The sequence below is a fragment of the Salmo salar genome, chromosome ssa13 (assembly GCF_905237065.1).
Source record: "Salmo salar chromosome ssa13, Ssal_v3.1, whole genome shotgun sequence".
In the NCBI taxonomy this organism is placed as follows: Eukaryota; Metazoa; Chordata; class Actinopteri; order Salmoniformes; family Salmonidae; genus Salmo; species Salmo salar.
In genome coordinates, this window is record NC_059454.1 from 43,678,341 (window position 1) to 43,702,350 (window position 24,010).

At 43.1% G+C, this 24,010-nt stretch overlaps 1 protein-coding gene across 1 annotated transcript in view; it reads right to left on the reverse strand.

Moving 5' to 3' along the window:
• Positions 1-13,453: 13,453 nt before the first annotated feature.
• The window catches only part of rnd1b (Rho family GTPase 1b), a 32,292-nt gene continuing 21,735 nt past the window's right edge, over positions 13,454-24,010 (reverse strand). Inside the window, exons 4-5 of the mRNA XM_014135775.2 lie at positions 17,600-17,734; positions 13,454-17,422 (exon numbers count right to left, since the gene is read on the reverse strand). Of these exons, the coding sequence (XP_013991250.1) occupies positions 17,177-17,422; positions 17,600-17,734 (381 nt within the window). The 3' untranslated portion in view covers positions 13,454-17,176. The remainder of the gene's footprint in view (positions 17,423-17,599; positions 17,735-24,010) is intronic.

Sequence of the window (24,010 nt, forward strand, 5' to 3'; positions counted from 1 at the left end):
TGTCCTCTGGACTCATGCATAATATGGTCCTCTGTGGCTCAGTTGGTAGAGCATGGCACTTGCGATACCAGGATAGTGGGAACCGGGACCACCCATACGTGAAATGTATGCATTCATGACTGTAAGTCGCTTTGGATAAAAGTGTCTGCGAAATTGCGTGTATTTGAGTTTGATCTACATGAGATAATATTAGCCTGCTAAGGTAAGTGGTCTCAAACAAAATGTCCACTTACTGTAATGGGTCCTTTGTATGTTAGTGGTGAGGCTATTGCAGCTCAGTGCCCAGTACTCCCCCTCGGTCCTCTGTTCCCTTTCTTCGCTCTGTGACAGAATGTGAGCCTACATCGCTGATTTACTCTTTTATTCACTAGGCCCCGTCTGCTTACTTAAGAGCAGAACATGAGGTGTGCGTGTCTTTGTCGATGTACAGTTTGAAGTCAGGAAGTTTACATACACCTCAGCCAAATATATTTAAACTCAGTTTTTTCACAATTCCTGACATTTTAATCCTAGTAAAAATTCCCTGTTTTAGGTCAGTTAGGATCCCCACTTTATTTTAAGAATGTGAAATGTCAGAATAATAGTAGAGAAAATGATTTATTTCAGATTTTATTCTTTCATCACATTCCCAGTGGGTCAGAAGTTTACATACACTCAATTAGTATTTGGTAGCATTGCCTTTAAATTGTTTAACTTGGGTCAAACATTTTGGGTAGCCTTCCACAAGCTTCCCACAATAGGTTGGGTGAATTTTGGTCCATTCCTCCTGACAGAGCTGGTGTAACTGAGTCAGGTTTGTAGGCCTCCTTGCTCGCACACACTTTTTCAGTTCTGCCCACAATTTTTCTATGGGATTGAGGTCAGGGCTTTGTGATAGCCACTCCAATCCCTTGAATTTGTTGTCCTTAAGCTATTTTGCCACAACTTTGGAAGTATGCTTGGGGTCATTGTCCATTTGGAAGACCCATTTGCGACCAAGCTTTAACTTCCTGACTGATTTCTTGAGATGTTCCTTCAATATATCCACATAATTTTATTTCCTAATGATGCCATCTATTTTGTGAAGTGCACCAGTCCCTCCTGCAGCAAAGCACCCCCACAACATGATGCTGCCACCCCCGTGCTTCACGGTTGGGATGGTGTTCTTTGGCTTGCAAGCCTCCCCCTTTTTCCTCCAAACATAATGATGGTCATTATGGCCAAACAGTTCTATTTTTGTTTCATCAGACCAGAGGACATTTCTCCAAAAAGTACGATCTTTGTCCCCATGTGCAGTTGCAAACCGTAGTCTGGCTTTTTTATGACGGTTTTGGAGCAGTGGCTTCTTCCTTGCTGAGCGGCCGTTCAGGTTATGTCGATATACAGTGAGGGAAAAAAAGTATTTGATCCCCTGCTGATTTTGTACGTTTGCCCACTGACAAAGCAATGATCAGTCTATAATTTTAATGGTTGGTTTATTTGAACAGTGAGAGACAGAATAACAAAAAAAAAATCCAGAAAAACGCATGTCAAAAATGTTATAAATTGATTTGCATTTTAATGAGGGAAATAAGTATTTGACCCCCTCTCAATCTGAAAGATTTCTGGCTCCCAGGTGTCTTTTATACAGGTAACGAGCTGAGATTAGGAGCACACTCTTAAAGGGAGGGCTCCTAATCTCAGTTTGTTACCTGTATAAAAGACACCTGTCCACAGAAGCAATCAATCAATCAGATTCCAAACTCTCCACCATGGCCAAGACCAAAGAGCTCTCCAAGGATGTCAGGGACAATATTGTAGACCTACACAAGACTGGAATGGGCTACAAGACCATCGCCAAACAGCTTGGTGAGAAGGTGACAACATTTGGTGCAGTGAATTATAAGTGAAATAATCTGTCTGTAAACAATTGTTGGAAAAATGTATTGTGTCATGCACAAAGTAGATGTCCTAACCGACTTGCCAAAAATATAGTTTGTTAACAAGAAATTTGTGGAGTGGTTGAAAAACGAGTTTAAATGACTCCATCCGAAGTGTATGTAAACTTCCGACTTCAACTGTATATCTTCATACCTGTGCATACACACCAGCCTTAAGCGTGTGTGTGCGCACGCACGTGTATGTTTGTGTTTTCCATCACTAACACAGAGAGGCTGCTGCCTACCTACAGACTTGAAATCATTGGCCACTTTAATAAATGGATCACTAATCACTTTAATAATGCCACTTTAATAATGTTTACATATCTTGCATCACTCATCTCATATGTATATACTGTATTTTATACCTTCTATTGCATCTTGCCTATGCCCCTTTGTCATTGCTCATCCATATATTTATATGTAAATATTCTTATTCCATCCCTTTTCTTAGATTTGTGTGTATTAGGTAGTTGTTGTGGAATTGTTAGATTACATGTTCGATCTTGCTGCACTGTCAGAACTAGAAGCGCAAGCATTTCGCTACACTCGCAATAACATCTGCTAACCATGTGTATGTGGCCAATACAATTTGATTGGATTTGATTTAAATCTGTCCAAGCTGTTTCTCACATTCTGTTCTGTGATTCATAGCCGACGCTACATGGCTTTTTGTCTGCTTGATTTAGCAGAACAGACCCTCTTCTTTTCTTAGTAATGCTGCTGACAGATTTACCGACTTACTTCACCGACAGGGCACACACACACACAGAGCAGAGCTAATGTGCTGCTGGCAACAACCATTGGGTCTTGGCTTAGACCTCCACAAGACAGATTGGAAGCTCTCCTCAAGCTGTTCTTCCTTTACAACAACAGCTAGCGTCTCCACATTGGGAGAATAGCAGCACTATATCAGTCTTTCCTCTCTCTCGCTCTCTCTCTCTGTTTCTCTCTCTCTCTCTTTCTCTCTTCGGGGTTAGGTTTATGATTAGAACTAGGGTTAGGAGTTAGGGTTCGGTTTAGGGTTAAGTGTTTGGGGTGAGGGAAAATAGGATTTTGAATGGGAATCAAATGTTTGTTCCCACAAGGATAGTAAAACAAATGTGTGTGTGTGTGTCTATGTGTGTGTGTGTGTGTCTGTGTGTGTGAGAGAGAGAGAAAGGGAGAGAGAGGGACGGAAGGAAATAGATGGGGAAAGAGCGAGAGAATACTGTGCAGTGTAGACCTACAATAATGCTGCTGAATATCATATGCTTTAGAAACTATTCAGGGATATTGCTGTAGTTAAAGGAGATATTTAAAGTACCACGTTGTGGGTTTACCCATTCATCCATGTCGTGAGTGTTCTCTATGTCCGCCCCAATAGATTGTCTTCCCCTCTCTCAATACACGCAGAGTGAAAATGTCTGTCTGTCTGTCTGTCTGTCTGTCTGTCTGTCTGTCTGTCTGTCTGTCTGTCTGTCTGTCTGTCTGTCTGTCTGTCTGTCTGTCTGTCCTGTCCCTCTTCTCTGTAAAGCTTCACAGTTCTCATGATATTTAATTTTTCACTGCTGCTGTCATGGAAACTAAATATGGTTTTCTATCATTTACACCACGGGAAAAATGCAACACATGATTACAAATGCCTCCCATGCAAAGTATTTTATTTTATTTTATTTCACCTTTATTTAACCAGGTAGACTAGTTGAGAACAAGTTCTCATTTGCAACTGCGACCTGGCGAAGATAAAGCGAAGCAGTTCAACACATTCAACAACACAGAGTTACACATGGAATAAACAAACATACAGTCAATAATACAGTAAAAAAAGTCTATATACAGTATGTGCAAATGAGGTAGGATAAGGGAGGTAAGGCAATAAATAGGCCATGGTGGCGAAGTAGTTACAATATAGCAATTAAACACTGGAATGGTAGATGTGCAGTGTATATATATATGACTCGGTACTGGTACCCCCTGTATATGGCCTCATTGTGTTACTTATTAGAATACATATACACATATATAGATATATATATATATACACACATATATATATATATACACACATATATATATATATATATATATATATATATATATATATATATATATATATATATATATATATATATATATATATATATATATATGTGTATATGTATTCTAATAAGTAACACAATGAGGCCATATACAGGGGGTACCAGTACAGAGTCAACGTGCGAGGGTACAGGTTAGTTGAGGTAATTTGTACATGTAGGTAGGGGTAAAGTGACAATGCATAGATAATAAACAGCGAGTAGCAGCAATAAACAGCGAGTGGCCATTTGATTAGTTATTCAGCTGTCTTATGGCTTGGGGGTAAAAGCTGTTAAGGAGCCTTTTGGTCCTTGACTTGGTGCTCCGGTACTGCGTGCCGTGCATTTTTTGGGCTTTCCTCTGACACCGCCGAGTATATAGGTCCTGGATGGCAGAAAGCTTTGCCCCAGTGATGTACTGGGTCGTATGCTCTACTCTCTGTAGCGCCTTACGGTAGGATGCCGAAGAGTTGCCATACCAGGCGGTGATGCAACCGATCAGGATGCTCTCGATGGTGCAGCTGTAGAACTTTTTGAGGATCTGGGGACCCATGCCAAATCAGAGGTTGTTGTCCTGGCACCACACTGCCAGGTCTCTGACCTGCTCCCTATAGGCTGACTCATCGTTGTCGGTAATCAGGCCTACCACTGTTGTGTCGTCAGCAAACTTAATGATGGTGTTGGAGTCGTGTTTGGCCATGCAGTCGTGGGTGAACAGAGAGAACAGGAGGAGACTAAGCAGGCACCCCTGAGGGGCCCAGTGTTGAGGATCAGCATGGCAGATGTGTTGTTGCCTACCCTTACCACCTGGGGGCGGCCCGTCAGGAAGTCCAGGATCCAGTTGCAGAGGGAAGTGTTTAGTACCAGGGTGCTTAGCTTAGTGATGAGCTTTGTGGGCACTCCTGTTCACACCACAGTTCCATATCAAAACAAAAAGCACAGGATCAGGAAAATAAATGCAGATTTACCAACTGGCTTCCTCCAAACAATCAAAGTCCCGACTTATGAAGAGAGAGAGCAATGAAAGTGAGGAAAGACAGAGAGAAGGAAGCTCTGAAGTAATCTTACATAGGAATTTCTTCAGATAGTGCAGCAGACAGTGTTGCATAGTAACAGGGCTGTATTTCTGTATCTTACCTGGGCCCAGCCAGGCATTGATTAAAAAATGTCTGTTTTATCTTCCAATCCCATTCCTTTTGTTGTGTGGCGATGCAACATGCGCACACAAACACACACATGCGCGCACATACACACGCACACACACACACACACACACACACACACACACACACACACACACACACATCTCCACAAACCTCTTTTATTTATGACTGCCATTAGACGTCTGAGAGGTATTTAGCCTAATGAGCGAGGAAGGAGGAGGAGGAGGATGAGAAGAGAGAGAGAGAACTGTGTGTGGAGAAACTGGTGAAGAATTCCTTTCCTGTGAGATAGGAATAACAACATCAAACAGGATTACAGTCATTTGAACTGTTGCCAGCATACACCAATCTCTCTCAAATATCCACAACACCCTAAGCATTTCACCAATGAACTCTGAGCAACACTGTAAGTCAAGAATTGGGCCAAACACTTTGAGGGACGTCAGTGGAAGGATTGTAGCTCGAGATGTAGGATCATAATTTGAGCCAGTTTGCTTCAGCAGGAAAATAATCATGCAGCAACAGGATTTTGGATTATTATGTGGATTATAATTACGTAATGGACATTTTTGTAGGGGTTGACATTTTTCTTTAAGGAAAATCAAGTCTGCAATTTAAAAGTGGAAATTACAAACTTCATAAGCCTTTTTAAAACTCAAATACACTACAAATTCTCAACAACAAAATAGTGATCAAATTAAGAACCTACATCTGTACATCACATACTGTACAGTACCTTTCTCAAATGCCATGACCTATTCAACTTGTGCCGACGAAGCCAGCAAGGGGCAAGTAAATGTCACCGAGTGTGGTGTCCCCAGTTGCTATACATGGAGGGTTTGGTGTTGGCATGGTCTGTGTTGTCACTCCTCATTGGCATTAGGCTACAGGCCATTACCTTCATGACTGTGAATGTCATGTCTAGGCTTGTATAGTCTTGGATGAAGTATCTGGTAGAGCAGTTGAAGTGGGTATGTCTCTCTATGATGTAAAACCGCAAGGAAATGCACACTTTATATACATACCTGATGTTGTCGTGACAACAACCTCAACATTCACTGGCTGCTTCTTATATTGGGGACAGTCCTTCTGTACTTAATGTGAATTAACTTCAAAATTAAGAAAGATAAAATGGTATTTAGAGTAGAATATAATTTATCTAGAAGTCTAAAGCCACAAATTGGTTACCTTGTTTTTCTTCAGCTTCCTTCCTTCCTTCCTTCCTTCCTTCCTTCCTTCCTTCCTTCCTTCCTTCCTTCCTTCCTTCCTTCCTTCCTTCCTTCCTTCCTTCCTTCCTTCCTTCCTTCCCGTGAGACCTAGAACTAGGCTGTAGCCAGTGAGACCTGATCCCCCAATGCCCCTCTTTTCTCTTCTTACATAACCAAACAACATCCACATCACTGTATGTTTCAGTTCCACTTTTTAGTACATTCTAAGAACATCCACTCCTTCCAGACTGTGGATGTATTCTAAGAACATCCACTCCTTCCAGACTGTGGATGTATTCTAAGAACATCCACTCCTTCCAGACTGTGGATGTATTCTAAGAACATCCACTCCTTCCAGACTGTGGATGTATTCTAAGAACATCCACTCCTTCCAGACTGTGGATGTATTCTAAGAACATCCACTCCTTCCAGACTGTGGATGTATTCTAAGAACATCCACTCCTTCCAGACTGTGGATGTATTCTAAGTGCTACTCTGAACAGGTCCTGTGTCACTCCTCAATAGCAGGACAACCATGATCCACCAGTATCTATTTTAGGCCTACACAGTTTTTTTCTTTCAACCATGATCCCCCCCTCATGGTAGATACCTCCTCCTGATCACTGCTCACTTTGCAGTTTATAGATGCATTCCACTTCAAGAGGCAGGAAGCTAAACACACATCTTACGCTCCCCCATCCCATTAAGGCACATGCTCCGGCCTGTAGCCATGGTTTCCTATAGGGGAGTCAATCAAGTGACAGGAACAAAGACAGGCAGAGAGTGGTGCCTGCAGTGTCCTGCTTCCCCCTTTGTCTCCCTCCCACTCTCTCTCTTTTGCTCCCATCCTCACTACCCTTTCTACTCTCCTCTCCCCTCTCTGCACCGCCCCTGGGGCCGTATACACACAGACATACACATACATTAGATTGATCACTAATGGTGACGTGTGATCTCTCCAGATCACATTTGGAACGTTGTCTGTGCTTATTGTGCCTCGACGAGAGGCTATTGAAATAATGAAGCTAACTGTGTTCTGAATCCCTGTTGATAGACATGGTGGAGATATATTCCTCATCTAGGCCTTTTCAAGTGGTGACATTTGATTTTGATAATGCTTTAGTGGAGTATCAATCATAACAGTCTGTCTGTACGTGCCAATTAACATAATGAGGGGTGGGAGGGCGGGGAGACAAAGACAGGAGAGAGACACAATACAACACACACAATACAGACTAATAATCAGCATTACACAATGTAATCAGCTGACCTAATTTAGCATATTAATCAGCACAGCAGCACTAAGGAGCAGGAAGGACAGCGAGAGCAGCGGCTCTTCTAGTTGCTAGTCTCTCCATTAGTGCAGTTCAGAGGAGGCTTGGCAAGAGTGTAACACACACACACACACCCACACACTAAAGGCTGAGGGGTCTGTGCTGGAGGCTTCCTTGTTGTTTGGCTTGTGAAGACACAGGACATGGATGGGAGCCAAATCCACAGGGCGAGAGTCTGTGTGTGTGTGTGTGTGTGTGTGTGTGTGTGTGTGTGTGTGTGTGTGTTCAAAGCAGCCCAGCGATCTCTCCTGTTCTCTCAGACTCTTTCACATTATGTACATCAGATGCCTCGGCCTTTGTGTTCTGTTGCCTGGTGATCACAAATGGAGGCGGGGAGTGTGTGCATGTATACTCTGCATGTGTGTGTGTGTATGTGTGTGTGTGTGTGGGGGGGGGTATTTTTAGTAAATAGATTGCAGTGAATTATATGTCTGGAATTGTTATTCACCAGAGATTACTTTTGTGAAATAGCTTTTTCATAGAAAATGGACCATGCAGGTAAATATACATCCTCATGTGCACAAAATAATTGATTAAACTAAACCAATGATTACTCAGCCAGGTGTGTGCATGCATGTGAGAGTGCGTGCATGGGCGTGCATGTTCCTAACTTGCTTGACTGCGTCCCAGACATGTTGTTGGCCCTGTCCTCTTTAATACATTGTGATGTGTCCTAGAAACAAGGGGATTTCTGTTGAGTCTGTAAAAACCAACCAGAAGAATGACTTGATGCCCTCACAGTGTCACGGGGTCACGGGGAACCATAGGGAATATTAAACAATTGTTTATCATGTCTGACTGTGTGGCTCAGTGGAGGAGCGGTGTGGGTGAGGTATGGGATCAGGGTAGTGCTTCAGGTGCCAGGGGTGGGGCTCAGGGTGAGTTATGGGTGGGGGCTGGGGATGCCAGGTTTTGAGGCGATTTGGGGCAGGGTTGGGGGTTGGGGTGGTGCAAGGGGTGGGGGTGCAGGGTTTGGGTGTAAGGGGGGCTTGAGGGGGGACACAACGGCAGGTTAGTCCCTGAGACTAATGTTCACTCCCTGTCATCATTGCAGTAACCATTCAAATGTGTTTAGAGATGGGTTAGTAATACTATAACAGGATGTGATGATGATGTCATGTAAATAATAACAATATCATCAAACTCGATACAGATAACAAAGACAAGGCTCAGGGTGTCTTCCTATTTTCCCTCAGGTGGCTAAGTCATACACCCTTGACACTTGACACTGTAGGAATGGCTAGAATCACAACATCACACCAGTGTGCTAGACAAAGTACACAGACAAATTAATGCAGCTCTCAACTATCCCTGACAATTTGTTGTAGAATAAAAGAGCCATTCACACAAGCCGACAAAGGAGAGGGTAGTGAGAGTGAGGATATGTAGTGGCGTAGTGTGTCGTCCCAAAATGGCACCCTGTTTTCTATGTATTGCACCACTTTGACTAGGGCCCAGACACAGCCGTAGTGTGGCTGTACCATCATGATCTGCTGAGCCCTGTCATAGTTTCCCTTTATGAGCCAAACTGTCTGAGTCGGGAAATTGATGGCTTCGGATGTGCTGGCCTGGCTCTGCACTGCGGCAGAGGCAAAAGCAGAGGAAAAGGCAGTGTGTAGTGTGTGTGTGTGTGTGCATGCTTGCGGGTGTGTGTGTGTTTGCATGTGAGCATGCAGAAGCAGAGAGCTCATCAGTAATCAGAGAGCGGTGTTCACTTTTTCTCTACAGGTATTAATTAGTGCACACACATGCAGGCAAGTGCACCTCGGCTAATGAACAAAACATTAGTACACACACTGATCATGTGGCCAACACACACAAACATCACCTACCTTATCAATTAACAGATGTGGCAAACAGTCTGCTGATTTCCTCTGCTGTGTCCTTAGAGGTCTCGGTGCCAGGAACAAGGGCTTGACATTACACAACAGAACACAACAGAAATCAGGGCTATTTGGTCAGATCACAGCAGGGGTCCCCTCTGACCCGCTCAGCTCCAACCCTCTGTCTCTCTCTCTCTCCAACAGGGAGGGGAAAACGATGTGTCACTAGCCTAGCACAGAATTGAGTTATTAGTTTAGTTACACATGTATAAACACATATAACAAGGCAATGGACACACATAGTAAAACTGAACCACACTAAATTCTGAGGCGGATGGCTGGGGGTGGTCCGGAAGGGTGGTAGAATTTAGCATTTTTCAAACACCTGAAACAGATTTTCCTGCAATATAGAGTCATAATAAATATGCTTAATTATATATATATATATATATATATATATATATATATATATATATATATATATATATATATATATAATTAAGCATATTTATATTATTAGTTATATTAGTTATATTATGTTTTTTTCTGCATATCTAAGTATACCTTTTTTTAAAGAAACGAAATATGCTTCTCCGCATCTCTGCTAAAATCTGGGTAAAAGATTGAAAGGAATGTGGGTCTTATTCAGGACATTAGTAATTGCTTGTTTTAAGTCTACCAACCTTGCCAGCAGCCATGCCAGCTAAGATAGTTAGACAAGCTAGCTACTCTAACTTGATTGACAGCCTGAAATGGCTTCTTGGTAGCTAGTTATGAGGTTGGGAGATCGGGAACCTGTCTGGACTAGCTAAAGCCAACTTCATAAAATTGCTAGGTGATTAGTAGTATTACACAGAAACAAATAAACCAAAAAATGTATATATATTTGTTAAATCGGACAAATCTGACGGGGTGCGTGCCCCTGTGCCCCCTATGGTCATGATGCCAATGACACTGTGTAGGATAACAAAAGCTGCTAAGAACGCAATAAGGAAATGTCTTCACCACCAAATACAGTGTTAGGGCTGATCCTGGAAGCTCATTGGACTGTGCCACATTGCCACGGCAATGCCAGGAAACTGATTTCCCTTAACCAGCGTGCCCTGGAGTTACTGCCCGGCCATGGATGACTGAGCAATGGAGCTTTCTCTGCCTGTCCAGATGTCCTAATTTACTGCGACTGGCGGCGTATGCAGCCCATTTAAATGCCCTCACACCGGGTGTGAGCGGGTGCAGTGTGGAGTGCCGGCTTGGTTACATCGTATCCATCCACCCCAGGTGACGGTGGTGGGACTACCCAGTTGACTCATGTAGCCTGTTGGAGTCCCTGGTTCAAGGCCTAATAGGACTGTACCATGGCATTGTGAGAGATTAGAAAACGTTTATAAATGTTCTGAAATGGGGGAGGGACTGCCTGACTTTGTTCAATAAGAACACAGCTTTGAGTTTTCTATTGTAAAACACTTTGCTACGTTGTGCCTTACTGAACACAACCTAGATAAAGCCTCACACTGGCTCCACCGTCTCACAGCCTTTAGGGGAATCATAGAGATGGGAGAGAAACAAGAAACACCTTCCATTCGCTCACTAGAACCCTTCCTTCACTCACCAGAAGTCTTCATTCACTCACTAGAAGTCTTCATTCACTCACTAGAACTCTTCATTCTCTCACTAGAACTCTTCATTCTCTCACTAGAACTCTTCATTCTCTCACTAGAACTCTTCATTCTCTCACTAGAACTCTTCATTCTCTCACTAGAACTCTTCATTCTCTCACTAGAACTCTTCATTCTCTCACTAGAACTCTTCATTCACTCACTAGAACTCTTCATTCACTCACTAGAACTCTTCATTCACTCACTAGAACTCTTCATTCACTCACCAGAACTCTTCATTCTCTCACCAGAACCCTTCCTTCACTCACCAGAACCCTTCATTCTCTCACCAGAACCCTTCCTTCACTCACCAGAACCCTTCATTCTCTCACTATAACTCTTCATTCACTCACTAGACCTCGTCATTCACTCACTAGACCTATTCATTCACTCACTAGACCTATTCATTCTCTCACTAGACCTATTCATTCACTCACTAGACCTATTCATTCACTCACTAGACCTATTCATTCTCTCACTAGACCTATTCATTCTCTCACTAGACCTATTCATTCACTCACTAGACCTATTCATTCACTCACTAGACCTATTCATTCACTCACTAGACCTATTCATTCACTCACTAGACCTATTCATTCTCTCACTAGACCTATTCATTCACTCACTAGACCTATTCATTCTCTCACTAGACCTATTCATTCTCTCACTAGAACTGTTGTGGACATGCTCAGTTTGAAACCAACCGTATTGTTGTGTTCTAAAAGCAACAGGGGGATTTGGAAACCTGTCTTCCTGTTGGGGAAGTTAATCCACTGTGGAGCGGTGTTACTCTCTAAAGCATAGAGAGGGATTTAAACAGTGGCAGTCACTAGGTGGAAAAACACCATTTCACAGATGGCAAAGAGAGAGAAAGAGAGAGCAAGAGAGAGCAACTCTGGTAAACAACTAATAAAACACACCATCCCTGATCCAGGCAATACACAAGTAAGGATAGATCAAACGTCTGTACCGTATACACACCATTGCTTTAACATCATGGAGGTGGATTTGACTTGCAGATGTGACCTGATGGCACGGGTTCCTCCAAGTAATTAGAGCTGGGTATCTGGGGACCAAAGTAAGATGTTGAGACAGGCTGTGTGAGGTCACATTGACCAGGCAGTGGGTTGGGGTTGGCACCTCTGCCACCTGTCTCCTGGCAACGGGCCTTGTCTTAGGCACCCACCACCAGCTGGGATGCTTAAACTGCACAGGCACGCACACAAATGGGATGGGGCACAGACACACACACACACACACACACACACACACACACGTGCACACACACTCACACGAGTGCACGCACAAACACGCAAAGTCCCAGATGTGGCACGTTGGGAGACAGATGTTGTGTCACCGAGGAGAAGACAGGGAGGGAACGAGGGAAGGTTTCAAACAGATTGTAGAGGGGAAGAGGGGAAGGTGTGCCAAGAGTGCAACCTGTCAGTCTGTCTGTCACAGTACAGAACATCCCTGGGAGGGGAATTATACTAGGAGGATACGGCAGTATTCTGTACTTTCAGAGGTTTTTACTGTGTGTCGATCGGGAAAGTACAGTGTGGAGCTTCCTTATTTTCCTTCATTATGTTCTAGGATTGAGTGCACTAGCTCTGAGTGCTCATACGAGTGCACTCTAATGCTTGCCTGTAAACCCTGTGTGAGAGAGATGCTATTCTGATCCACTCGCTCTTCTCTCCCTCTCCAAACTAAACGCAGAAGGCGAAGCTCCGATCCTTGCAATGATTCTCCCGGAGTTGTCTGTCTGATGACCTCACTGCAGGTTTAAACTGATAAGACAAGAGGGATTGGCCCGTCTACTGGGGGTTAATATGCCTGATCATTAAAGAGAGAACTACTTGATATGGGTACGGTGGTGTGGCCTTTCTATAAAGAAGTCAACGAGACACACTAAACACACGCACGAATGCACACACACACACACACACACGATTGATAGGGCAGAGCTGTCAAGGGGCTGACATTATCACGGTCAATGACGTGTGATTGAGTCACAAGACGTGCAATCATTGTCCTTTGTGACCGTGTCAATAGCCCCTTAGACAGATACAATTACCCTGCTGCTTCTGATCAGCCATTTACACACAGTGGGGAAGATTACACGAGCAATAGACAATTTCAGTATATTCACTCCTTAAAGTTACTCTACATGAAATGTATGGATCAGGTAGAAACTGTAGGTTGACAGGACAATCATAAATGAAACCAACTTGTATAACATTTGCCCTTGAATTAATTGGTTCATTTGTGGGTGTCTGGGAGCTATGCTAGTTAATAAATACGGCTGAAACTGTAACTCATGGTGCCAGTCATGACAAGCTTTATTAGCAGAGCAAAAGAAAAAGAAAGGAAGTACAATGTCCAAAATACATTACAAACAACTACATGTCAACCCCCCCCCCCAAAAAAGCAAAGAAAATAGCAATAAAAGCTATCAAATAAATATTCACATCAACAACAACATATTGGTCTTTCACTGTTTGAATCAAACATTTTCCGGAGACATTCTTTAAAGATGTCTTTACAAAGATTATAAAACAAGATATGTACAATCATACAACTGTTATAGGACATGCTAGGAGTCGGACTGCATCAATGTACCACACACTGACTGTACTACACAATGGCTGGCTGCATATTAACTGATATGGTCCATGAAATGATTCTGTATCCAATACCTGAGCCCCCTGTATGAGCTTGGAACTCTTAGAAAACTCAAGGAAAAAAATATTCTGTATCCAAATTCCGATCAACCCTTGAGACAGAAGCAGAATCTGGAGTTACAATGTATGTGGATCTGTCCTGTTATGTGATACGCCCTCTTCACTCCCTATCTGTGCTACGAACCAACCGAGAGACTCGGAGGAGCCAGTCTGAGTCTCGATTGGTTTCCTGTGTTGAACTGTTGCTAGGCGTTGTTGAGGAATTCCAGTGTGTGACCAACAAGGAACTAGAGCCTTTGTGCAAATCAAATCACTCCTCTAATCACTGTGACTGACTGACTGACTACCACAGCTCACCACATAGGTTAACAAACGCGGTCTTCAGTCACAAAATCAAAACAAGGATTCAATTCACGCTTTAACACGAAAATGAAAACACAATAAACCCAGAAAAAAAAACGAATAAAGGAAAAATATCTTTCTTTGGACAGGGCCAGCCTGCGCATTGGTTAGTCGATTGTTCGAAGTTAGGAGGCTTCCACATAACGTACCCCGACGCAAAACGCTTCAACTAGCCAACAGTGGCTGGAGCCTAATGTCTTAGACCAGATCATCTCTTAGTGCCATTTCCTTTACTCACTCATCTCCTAACGATACTGTACAACTGATAGCAGACTCACTGGCATCCTCAAAAAGCATTATTCACCTTTAGTCTCCGATTTAAAAAATGGTTTAGTGGCACAGCAAGCCATGTCATTGGTTACCCTACATACCAGTGGCTACTGACGGGTAGAAGAAGAGAAAGGGGCAAACCCAGATGGGATGGCAGCTTCTTTTTTTTACAGCAGAAATGATGGCGGTTCAGTTTGTTTTGCCGTACTGTACATAGGCTACTGTTTGTCCATGGAGCTGTCACATGACATGTCTCCCAAACTGATCCCAAAGCTGCATTTTTTTATTGCCACTCGATCAGTTGACTTCGCGTCGCAATAACTTGGATCATTATTGCTTGATATGCTAAAGCAGAGCTAGATCAATGCCATAGTGTACACACACATTTATAACCTTGGAGCCAACGATTGAAGCAAAAAAAAGGGTCATAGTTTAGCGACACATTGGACTGGACTGCCCTCCATGTTAGTGGGACTTAAGTGCTGCTCACTGGAGGTTTACTAGAGGAACAAGAGAAATAGAAGGACGAGAAGAAACATTTTAGAAGAGTAAGAGAGTAAAGGAAATCGGGTGCTACATTGGATTGTTGAAAATGAAATAAATCAACAGCTATATTTTCAACAATCAAGATGAACCTGGGGGGATACGATGTTAAAGACTGCACATCTTTGTTGGTTATCAACAGTGTTTCTCCTAGGATTTTTTTCAGCAGCGGGTGGCAAAATTAGCGTGTGGGGGAGGAGTTAAAACTTTTCTTCACAAGATAAAAACTTTGTCACACGTTGCACATGTTCCAATTTGGACAAATCAACATGTGCCTAAATAGTAGTGATGTCACACCATCCTGGTTGCATACCGTTACTGTAACAAGTTAGAACAATGGATAGCTGATGATCAAAAAGCCAAGATACAGTACTGAAAAATATGAGATATGCACTGAAGAGTACTTCAGGACAAAGTGGACAGCAAGGTGTCCACTTGTTCTGAATTGATTTCACTTTGAGGGGGGGTGAGGAAGGATTCAACATGGAAGAAATCCTTCTCTTGATAAAGCCCTCGTGATGAAACCCAACGCGAGTGGCCAATGGCGCGGCCTCCGACCAAACATTTTGGAGTCCGTCCTCTTCGCCGCAGATAAAATGTTGCTGTTTTAAAGTTAATTTGCTGCAGTTCTACACATTTTGTCATGGCTTATGCTGTGTTCTTATGCTGTCTTAGTGACTCAAACATTATAACAAAATCAAGAGGGGCCTATGCCATAACATTTCTGGAATATTTGATTCTTCCTGACTGTCTAGTTTTTATTTAGGTGACTGTTAGTTATCAAAGTTGATCTAATTACAAAATATATAGCTACATTATCTGTTCTACATGCTTTATATCTGGTTTCAGGCCTAAAGCTGCTAGATGAATTTAGCTGAAACACTGATCAAAATACTAATAATGTGGTACTGAAACACTTTATTTCTCCTGTAGTAGGTCTGTAAACTGGAAATCCCATTTCCCCAGTGGATTCATCCTGACAGTTTTTAAGCAGCCTATTGTAGTTGCAAACAGACAGTCCTTTAAAGAATCATCTCAGGGGATTTTCAACATTGACCTGGTATCCATTGCAATACGCAAGTTCCCAGATCTCCTGACAGATCTACATTAAACCATGTTGTGTCTATGGCCCAGGGAAGAACAATACCCCACTCCCTGGAAGTGGTTTCCTCTTTATCAAATGATGGGAGACAACTGGATTTCTAGCACTCCAGTACATTTACTTGTTGTTTTGTTTACTTCCCTATTTTCTTTGCTTATCCCAAAGCTCCATTATCTATCTGTTCTGTACATTGCCTCTTTAGCCTGGTACTCCACTGACTGAGAGCCTAGAAGAGCGCGGATGGCTCACGCTACACAGTCTAGCCTGGCGTCTGCCTGTCTGTCGGTCTGCCTGTCTGTCTGTCTGTCTGTGTCTCTGCCTCCCTCCCTCCCTGCCTGTCTGTCTAGACCTGCTGCTCTTATCACGGCCGAGACAATGACACTGTAATGGTCCTCTATTCTCGCTGTGGTCAAATCAAACACTCCTCTCTCAATCAGCCCTCGTTGGGCCTAAATCAAGAAGAGCCCAAAACCCATTTGGGAGACCACCGATTTGCTCACGTTGCTACACCCTATAGTTCCCACTCTGCAGTGTAGGAGGGATACAATGTTCAGTAATGTCTGATATATTTTCATGCTAGATTTGTTTTTGAAAAATAGGCAATACATTTTCTTGAGAGGCATTTTTTCTTCACAAAGTCATAACTTTGTCACACGTTGCACATTTTCCAATTTGGACAAATCAACATGTGCCTAAATAGTAGTGATGTCACACCATCATGGTTGCATACCGTTACTGTAACAAGTTAGAACAATGGATAGCTGATGATCAAAAAGCCAAGATACAGTACTGAAAAATATGAGATATGCACTGAAGAGTACTTCAGGACAAAGTGGACAGCAAGGTGTCCACTTGTTCTGAATTGATTTCACTTTGAGGGGGGGTGAGGAAGGATTCAACATGGAAGAAGAGCCTTCTCTTCATTAAGCCATCGTTATGAACCCCCCCTCCCCCCCTTCCCCGAACCAAACAGTCAGGGGTTCTGGGGAATCGGAGCAGCGTGTGGGAGGGGAGTGACACCCCCCGCCCTGGGTCTCCACTCACATGACGGAGCAGCTCTTGGTCTTCTCCTTCTTGAAGGTAGAGGAGAGCAGCTCGGAGCGGCTGGGGAGGTGGAGGAGTCTCTTCGAGAGGCGTCGGGTGGGGCTGGTCTTGGGGAGCGGCTGGAGCTTGTTGATGCAAGCAAGAGCGGCCGTCCGGAACACACTGTGGATACTCTTCTCTGAGGTGAACGCTGAACACTCCAGGTAGGCCTCAGCACCTAGCTGCTTGGCCATGGAGGAACCCTGAGGTAGGAGGTAGGAGGGGGGCAGAGAAGAGAGAGTGGGTGAGACTTTGTTCTGTTCCATACAACAGATACAACGGCTCTATCAAGAACATCGTACCCTCCTGAACAGACCCAGTGTGTGTGTGTGTGTAATGTGTGTATGTGTGTGTGTGTGCGTGCGCGATCTCAGTCTCACCTGCTCATGGGTGATGGGGACCTGTTTCTGATTGGACAGCTCCATCAGGGTGCAGACGTCAGTGCGCAGGTCGGTCTTACAGCCAATTAGAAGAATGCGTGTGCTGGGGCAGAAATCTAGGATCTCTGTCTTCCACTGGAAAGACAACAGAGCAGATATTTACTCACACATAGTCATAATGAACAAGTCAGGATTAGGGTTAGGTCCAGATAGAGAGATCCTGAATTAATTCCTAATTGTAATGAATGGCAGTAGAGGCATAGGTGATGCATTTCCTGCTTTTACTTATGCAGGAAAATAACAGCAAGGCATGTGATATTTCATAAATATAAATATTGTCAACCCAAATTACTGTTGTAGAGTTATAAATATAGTTTATATGAATTTTATACCAATCTTCTGAATAAATAGCCACTAAAATAAATGTGTGTTTTCTTGGAAAGCTGTGAGTGTTATATGATACAATATCAGTACTGGTTTCATTTACAACGTGTCTAAGTCACATCAGCTGATTTCAGCCAGTGGAATATTGGCAGTTCATTTGGAAAATGTATGTTATCATTCCCAGAGTTGACAACTTAGCAACTTAGTCGCTATATTTACTGCATTTTCAGACCCCTCCAGTGACTTTTATTGGTAAAAGATTCGAGCGACAAATTCAGCTACTTTCAGGCTGCCTTTGGAGAGGTTTGACAAAGAGAGTTTCTATGGTTTTGATAGCATTTTGCAACTTTTCCCACTCAATTATGCTGCAAACGAGAGCGGGAGAAGCTGTCTCTGCAACAGAAGTCACAGCAACAGCCGCACACAGGCAGAAGCACAAGGGGAGGGGGTGTTCGACAGGAGAGGGGAGGCAAAAACGCTCAGCAAGGAAAATTGGTGGGGTGTCATCACATCAACGGCAAAACGACATCTAATGACTTCTAGCGACAAATCAAGCCAATAGCGGATCTCACTGAAACATTGTTGGCAACACTGATCATTCCTCTAAAACTGGCTGGCTATAGCTAGCTAACAAACAGTGCAGATAATCTTCATATTCATTGTTTTACACAATATATTATCACAGCACTGGTTGATCAACTCCCTTACCAAAATGGCTGACCTTTGGGGACATCATAAGAAGGTTATACCCATTCTAGTATTATAATTCTTAATTCTATAGATAGGTCTCCCAAATTACAAATGTACCTGCCTTATGAAGTACATAAACTAGCTATAAACTAGATAGCAACAATATATTGCCTCTGTTTTGAATATCAAGTTGTGAAAACCCCAATAACAGCCAGATTATTTTAGCCTGATGGCTGGAGACATACAAAAGTATTTGGACACTATTTACACCACTCCAGTCGACGCTTGGCATTGCACATGGTGATCTTAGGCTTGTGTGCGGCTGCTCAGCCATGGAAACTCATTTCACGAAGCTCCAAATGAACAGTTCTTGAGCTGACAAGGCAGTTTGGAACTCAGTAGTGAGTGTAGCAACTGAGAACAGACTATTTGTACGTGCGCTATGCGTTTCAGCACTCAGTGGTCCCATTCTGTGAGCTTGTGTTGCCTACCACTTCGTGGCTGAGCCGTTGTTGCTCCTAGACTTTTCCAGTTAACAATAACAGCACTTACAGTTGACCGGGGCAGCTCCAGCAGAGCAGAAATTTGACGAACTGACTTGTTAGAAAAGTGGCATCCTATGACAGAGCCATGTTTAAGCAACTGAGCTCTTCAGTATGGTCCATTCTACTGCCAATGTTTGTCTATGGATATTGAATGCCTGTGTGCTCGTTTTTATACACCTGTCAGCAACGGGTGTGGCTGAAATAGCCGAATCCACTCATTTGAAGGGGTGTCCACATACTTTTGGCCTATTAGTTTATGATGTATGAGGCTACATTCAACAATTTCAACTATTTTATTAAGTTACAGTTCATATAAGGAAATCAGTAAATTGAAATAAATGAGTTAGTCCCTAATCTATGGATTTCACATGACTGGACAAGAGCGTAGCCATGGGAGGGAATAGGCCCACCCACTTTGGAGCCAGGCCCACACAATGGGGAGCCAGGCCCAGCCAATCAAAATGAGTTTTTCCCCACAAAAGGACTTTATTACAGACAGAAATACTCCTCAATTTAATCAGCTGTCCGGATAGCTGGTCTCAGACGATCCCGCAGGTGAAGAAGCCGGATGTGGAGGTCCTGTGCTGCCGTGGTTACACGTGGTCTGCGGTTGTGAGGCCGGTTGGACGTTTCGCCATATTTTATAAAACGACGTTGGAGGCGGCTTATGGTAGAGAAATGAACATTCAATTCTCTGGCGGATATTCCTGGAGTCAGCATGTCAATCTCACGCCCGCTAGAGGCGCACATGTGCGAAATATTAGTTTGGTGATCCCTTTCTGTAATACCCAAGACAGCTTTGCTTTCAAATGTCAGCATGTCGACGAAACATAAGGCCAAAAACATGACTTGAGAAAACCCGGCCTACAAGACCCATTTTTATCACCGCCCTGTCCTGAGACTGAGGGCCCTGAGACTAGCACTTTACTCGGGGGTGCAGCTTTGCCTGGTGGCGCTGAAATGAACATTCGAGGGCATCAAGCTACTACGCTCGGAGATAGTTGAAATGAAAATGGAGATAGTTGCTACGATTGAGGCCCGAATACAAGAGGTTTCTGATACTTTAAAAGTAGATTTAACTATCCTGCGAAACGAGACGGTGCCAGCTATCACATCACTCAAAAGTTGCACACCATGACGATTGCAGCACTGGAGACCTCCGCTTCCAGTGTCTCTGACCTGACTACCTCCCTGGACGCTGACGTGAAACACCTGACTGCGGATCTGAAAAAGGTACAGGAGAGCTGTGTGAGCTTAGAGGGATTTTCTCATCGCAATAACCTGAGACAGGTATTGGTCCCAGAGTCGATTTCATCTCTGGGCTGCTGAAGGATGTTCTCGCTATTGATGAGAAGCCCCTGATTGATCATGCCCACCGGTCACTGCGCCCAAAGCCCCGGGACAGTGAGAGGCCCTGTGACATTATTCTTAGAGTACACTTTTTCCATGAGAAAATGGAGATTCTCAGATAAGCCCGCAATACCACTGAGCTTTCAAGGACAGAGCTTCTCTATTTACGGCAACTACTCCCCCACTGTGTCCAGGCAGTGCGCAGCTTTCGGGCAGGCCAATCGACTACTACGGGACCATCCAGGTATGAAGTGCGGACTGCGATTCCCGGCCCATCTATGGCTTTCAAAGACTACACCTTTGATTCTCCGGAGGAGGTTATGGCTCACATTCAACGCCACATCAAGAAGTCTTGAACTTGCTCATAGATCAGCAACTGTTGCTTCCTAACTGTGGATAGTAAGTAAGTAGCCCACCTGTGGTATAACTGTGTTTAGTTATAACTGTACTATTCCTGTATAGTTCGGGGGTTGATGTGATTGAATGTTTTGGTCATCCAGTGTGCTTGCCTTAAAAGCATTCAGTCATTTTTATTTCATTTTATTAAGGGTTTACGTAATTTGTTTGTTTCCATGCGGTCTCGTTGACCTATTGAATTTGTTTACATATTGTCTCATTGACCCCGAAATATTTTCGGTTATTTGTTTACCGCATCCGTTTGCCTCGACCCAGTAAACAGTAAATGTTCCGAGGCTACAAGTTTTTGGGGAGTCTTCACTTCAGCGTTGAACCTTTTTAACGTCATTTATACCCACAAACGTTCAACGTTGCACAGAGGTAATTTTGTTGGCTTGACTGTACGTTGTCAAATTTTTTTGGGGTTGTTCTAATACGATTTGCTTACTTCATATTAGAGGTTTTTGGCTGAGAGCCTTGATACATTCTATTTATTTTCTCTCTCAATACCTGTTATAAGACTGGGAATATAATTTTATATATCTACAAGTGGTGCTTTCCTAATTTCGTTTGCACAGGGGATGAACTTTTTATTTTCCTTCTCTTTTTTTGCTGCTTGATTCACTAACACAGAGCGTTACTTTGCAGGGCAGGACTATGGGTTTGGGTTTAACACCGCACTCTCAAAGACATACTGTGCAAAGAAAACATGTTCTATTTAGGGTTGTACCTCATTTGGGGAGGTATTGTCTGGGGTGGGGGGAGGTGCATGGGAGGAGGAAGGAGGTTGAATTGTCCAGTTCTAATGTTGTCACTCTGTCTTCCTTTTAGTTTCTTTTTCCATATTTTTTCCAAATATCTTACACCGTACATTGTTACTCTGAGACAAGTTATCCTGACACTTTTGGGTATTCATTGCTTTTCCACTCTATGCTCTAATGACAGGGTTGTATAACGGGAGTGCTCAGGGTGGCCAAAATAATACCATCAAGTACATTTTGTGGAACATCAAAGTGGCTAACAACCCTGTGTCTAACAACACATTTAAAGGGTTTGAACATAAATTTAGCATTTCTACAAGAGACTCACTTGAGGACTGGTGAACACTTTAGGATTCGCAGGAACTGGGTTGGTCAACTGTTCCACTCTAACTTTTATAGTAAATCAAGAGTTGCTGCCATTTTGGTTGATAAAACTACTCCCTTTGTTGCTTCTGAGGTTATTCCTGATCCTAAGGGACGATACACCATAGTAACTGGTAAACTGTTTACTACCCCTCTTGTTTTGGCTAGTGTTTATGCTCCCAGTTGGGATGATATAAGTTTAAATTCTATCTTTTAATCTGATATACCCAATTTAGATTCCCATTCGTTGATGTTAGGGGGGACTTCAAGTGTACAATATCCCCAGTTCTTGACAAGTCATCGCAAAGATCTTCAGGCCCATCTAAATGTGTTCTACTTATTTCATATTTTCTTCAGAAATATGCAGTGCGATGCCTGGTGTTTACTACACCCTACAGATAGACAGTATTCCTTTTTTTCTTATGTTCATCAAACATACTCCCGCATTGATGACTTCTTTTTGGACAAAAAAACTTCTGCCAAACCTTCAGAGGTGTTCTTATGAGAGTATTGTTTTTTTCTGACCATTCACCATTAGTGCTTGAGCTATAGTTTCCCCAGCAACCGCCTATGTGTTATCAACAGCGTCTTAATTCCATTTTACTCTCAGATGAGTTTGTCAATTTAATTTCTTCTGAAATTACCTTATTCTTAGAATTTAATTCAACCCCAGATATGTCCTGCTCTTCCATATGGGAGTCCCTCAAAGCAAACCTACGTGGCCAAATTAGTTCTTACACAGCCACCAAAAACAAAGCTCACTCTCAGCGGCTTTGAGACCTGAGCAAAGCCATAGCTACATTGGATGAAAAGTACGCTACAGAGCCTTCCTCTGATCTATATAAAGAACGCCAGCTACTCCAATCTGAATTTGACGAGCTCTCTACCAGACAAGCTGAACAATTACTCTTACGAGCTCGATACAGATTGTATGAGCAAGGCGACAAGGCCAGTAAATTCCTTGCACACCGGATCCGTAAATCTGAGGCATCACGTTTAATCCCACAAATAAGGACCCTGTCTGACGCTACCACAGTTATACATAAAGAGATCAATTCAAACAATTTTACTCTGCGCTATAAACCTCTGAATCTCTTCAAGACCCTTTGCTGATTGATTCATTCTTCGATGTTCTGAATATGCCTTCAATTGATACAGACTCCCATGACGGTTAAGAAGAAGCATTTACACCTGAGATTGCAACTGCAGCGTCCTCAATGAAAAGTGGTAAATCACCAGGTCCTGACGGTTTTCCAAACAAATTTTACAGGATGTTTTCCGGTCTGCTTTGCCCATTCCTGTCTCCATTATTTGCAGACTGCCTTAATTCATCAAAGCTACTGCCTAGTCTTTATCAGGCTTCAATTTCATTACTATTAAAGAAAAACAAAGATCCCCTGGAATGTGGATCTTATCACCCAATCTCGCTTTTAAACTGTGATTACAAAATCCTAGTCCTTAGCCATCCATATGGAAGGCTCGCTGCACCAAGTAATGCACTCTGACCATACTGGCTTTATGAGAAATAGGTATTTGTTTTTCAATATTAGATGCCTTATAAATATACTGTATACCCCAGGGTTGGGGGACCCAGAGGTGGTGGTCTCGCTCGATGCGGAAAAAGCTTTTGACCGTGTTGAGTGGGACTACCTAACAGTCGCCCTTTATAGATTTGGCTTTGGTCCCAAATTCATTGCGTGGAAAAATAGTATTTATTTCTCTCCCATGGCTTCAGTACGGACTAACAACTTGTTCTCTGACTATTTTCCCTTGCACCGCAGATCCAGACAGGGTTGTCCACTCTCCCCATTGTTATTTGCTTTGGCAATCGAGCCCCTTGCCGTTGCACTGCGGTCTAATGAGGTATACTCAGGACGGGCTTAGAGCAGAAAGTCTCGTCATATGCTGACAACCTCCTTTTG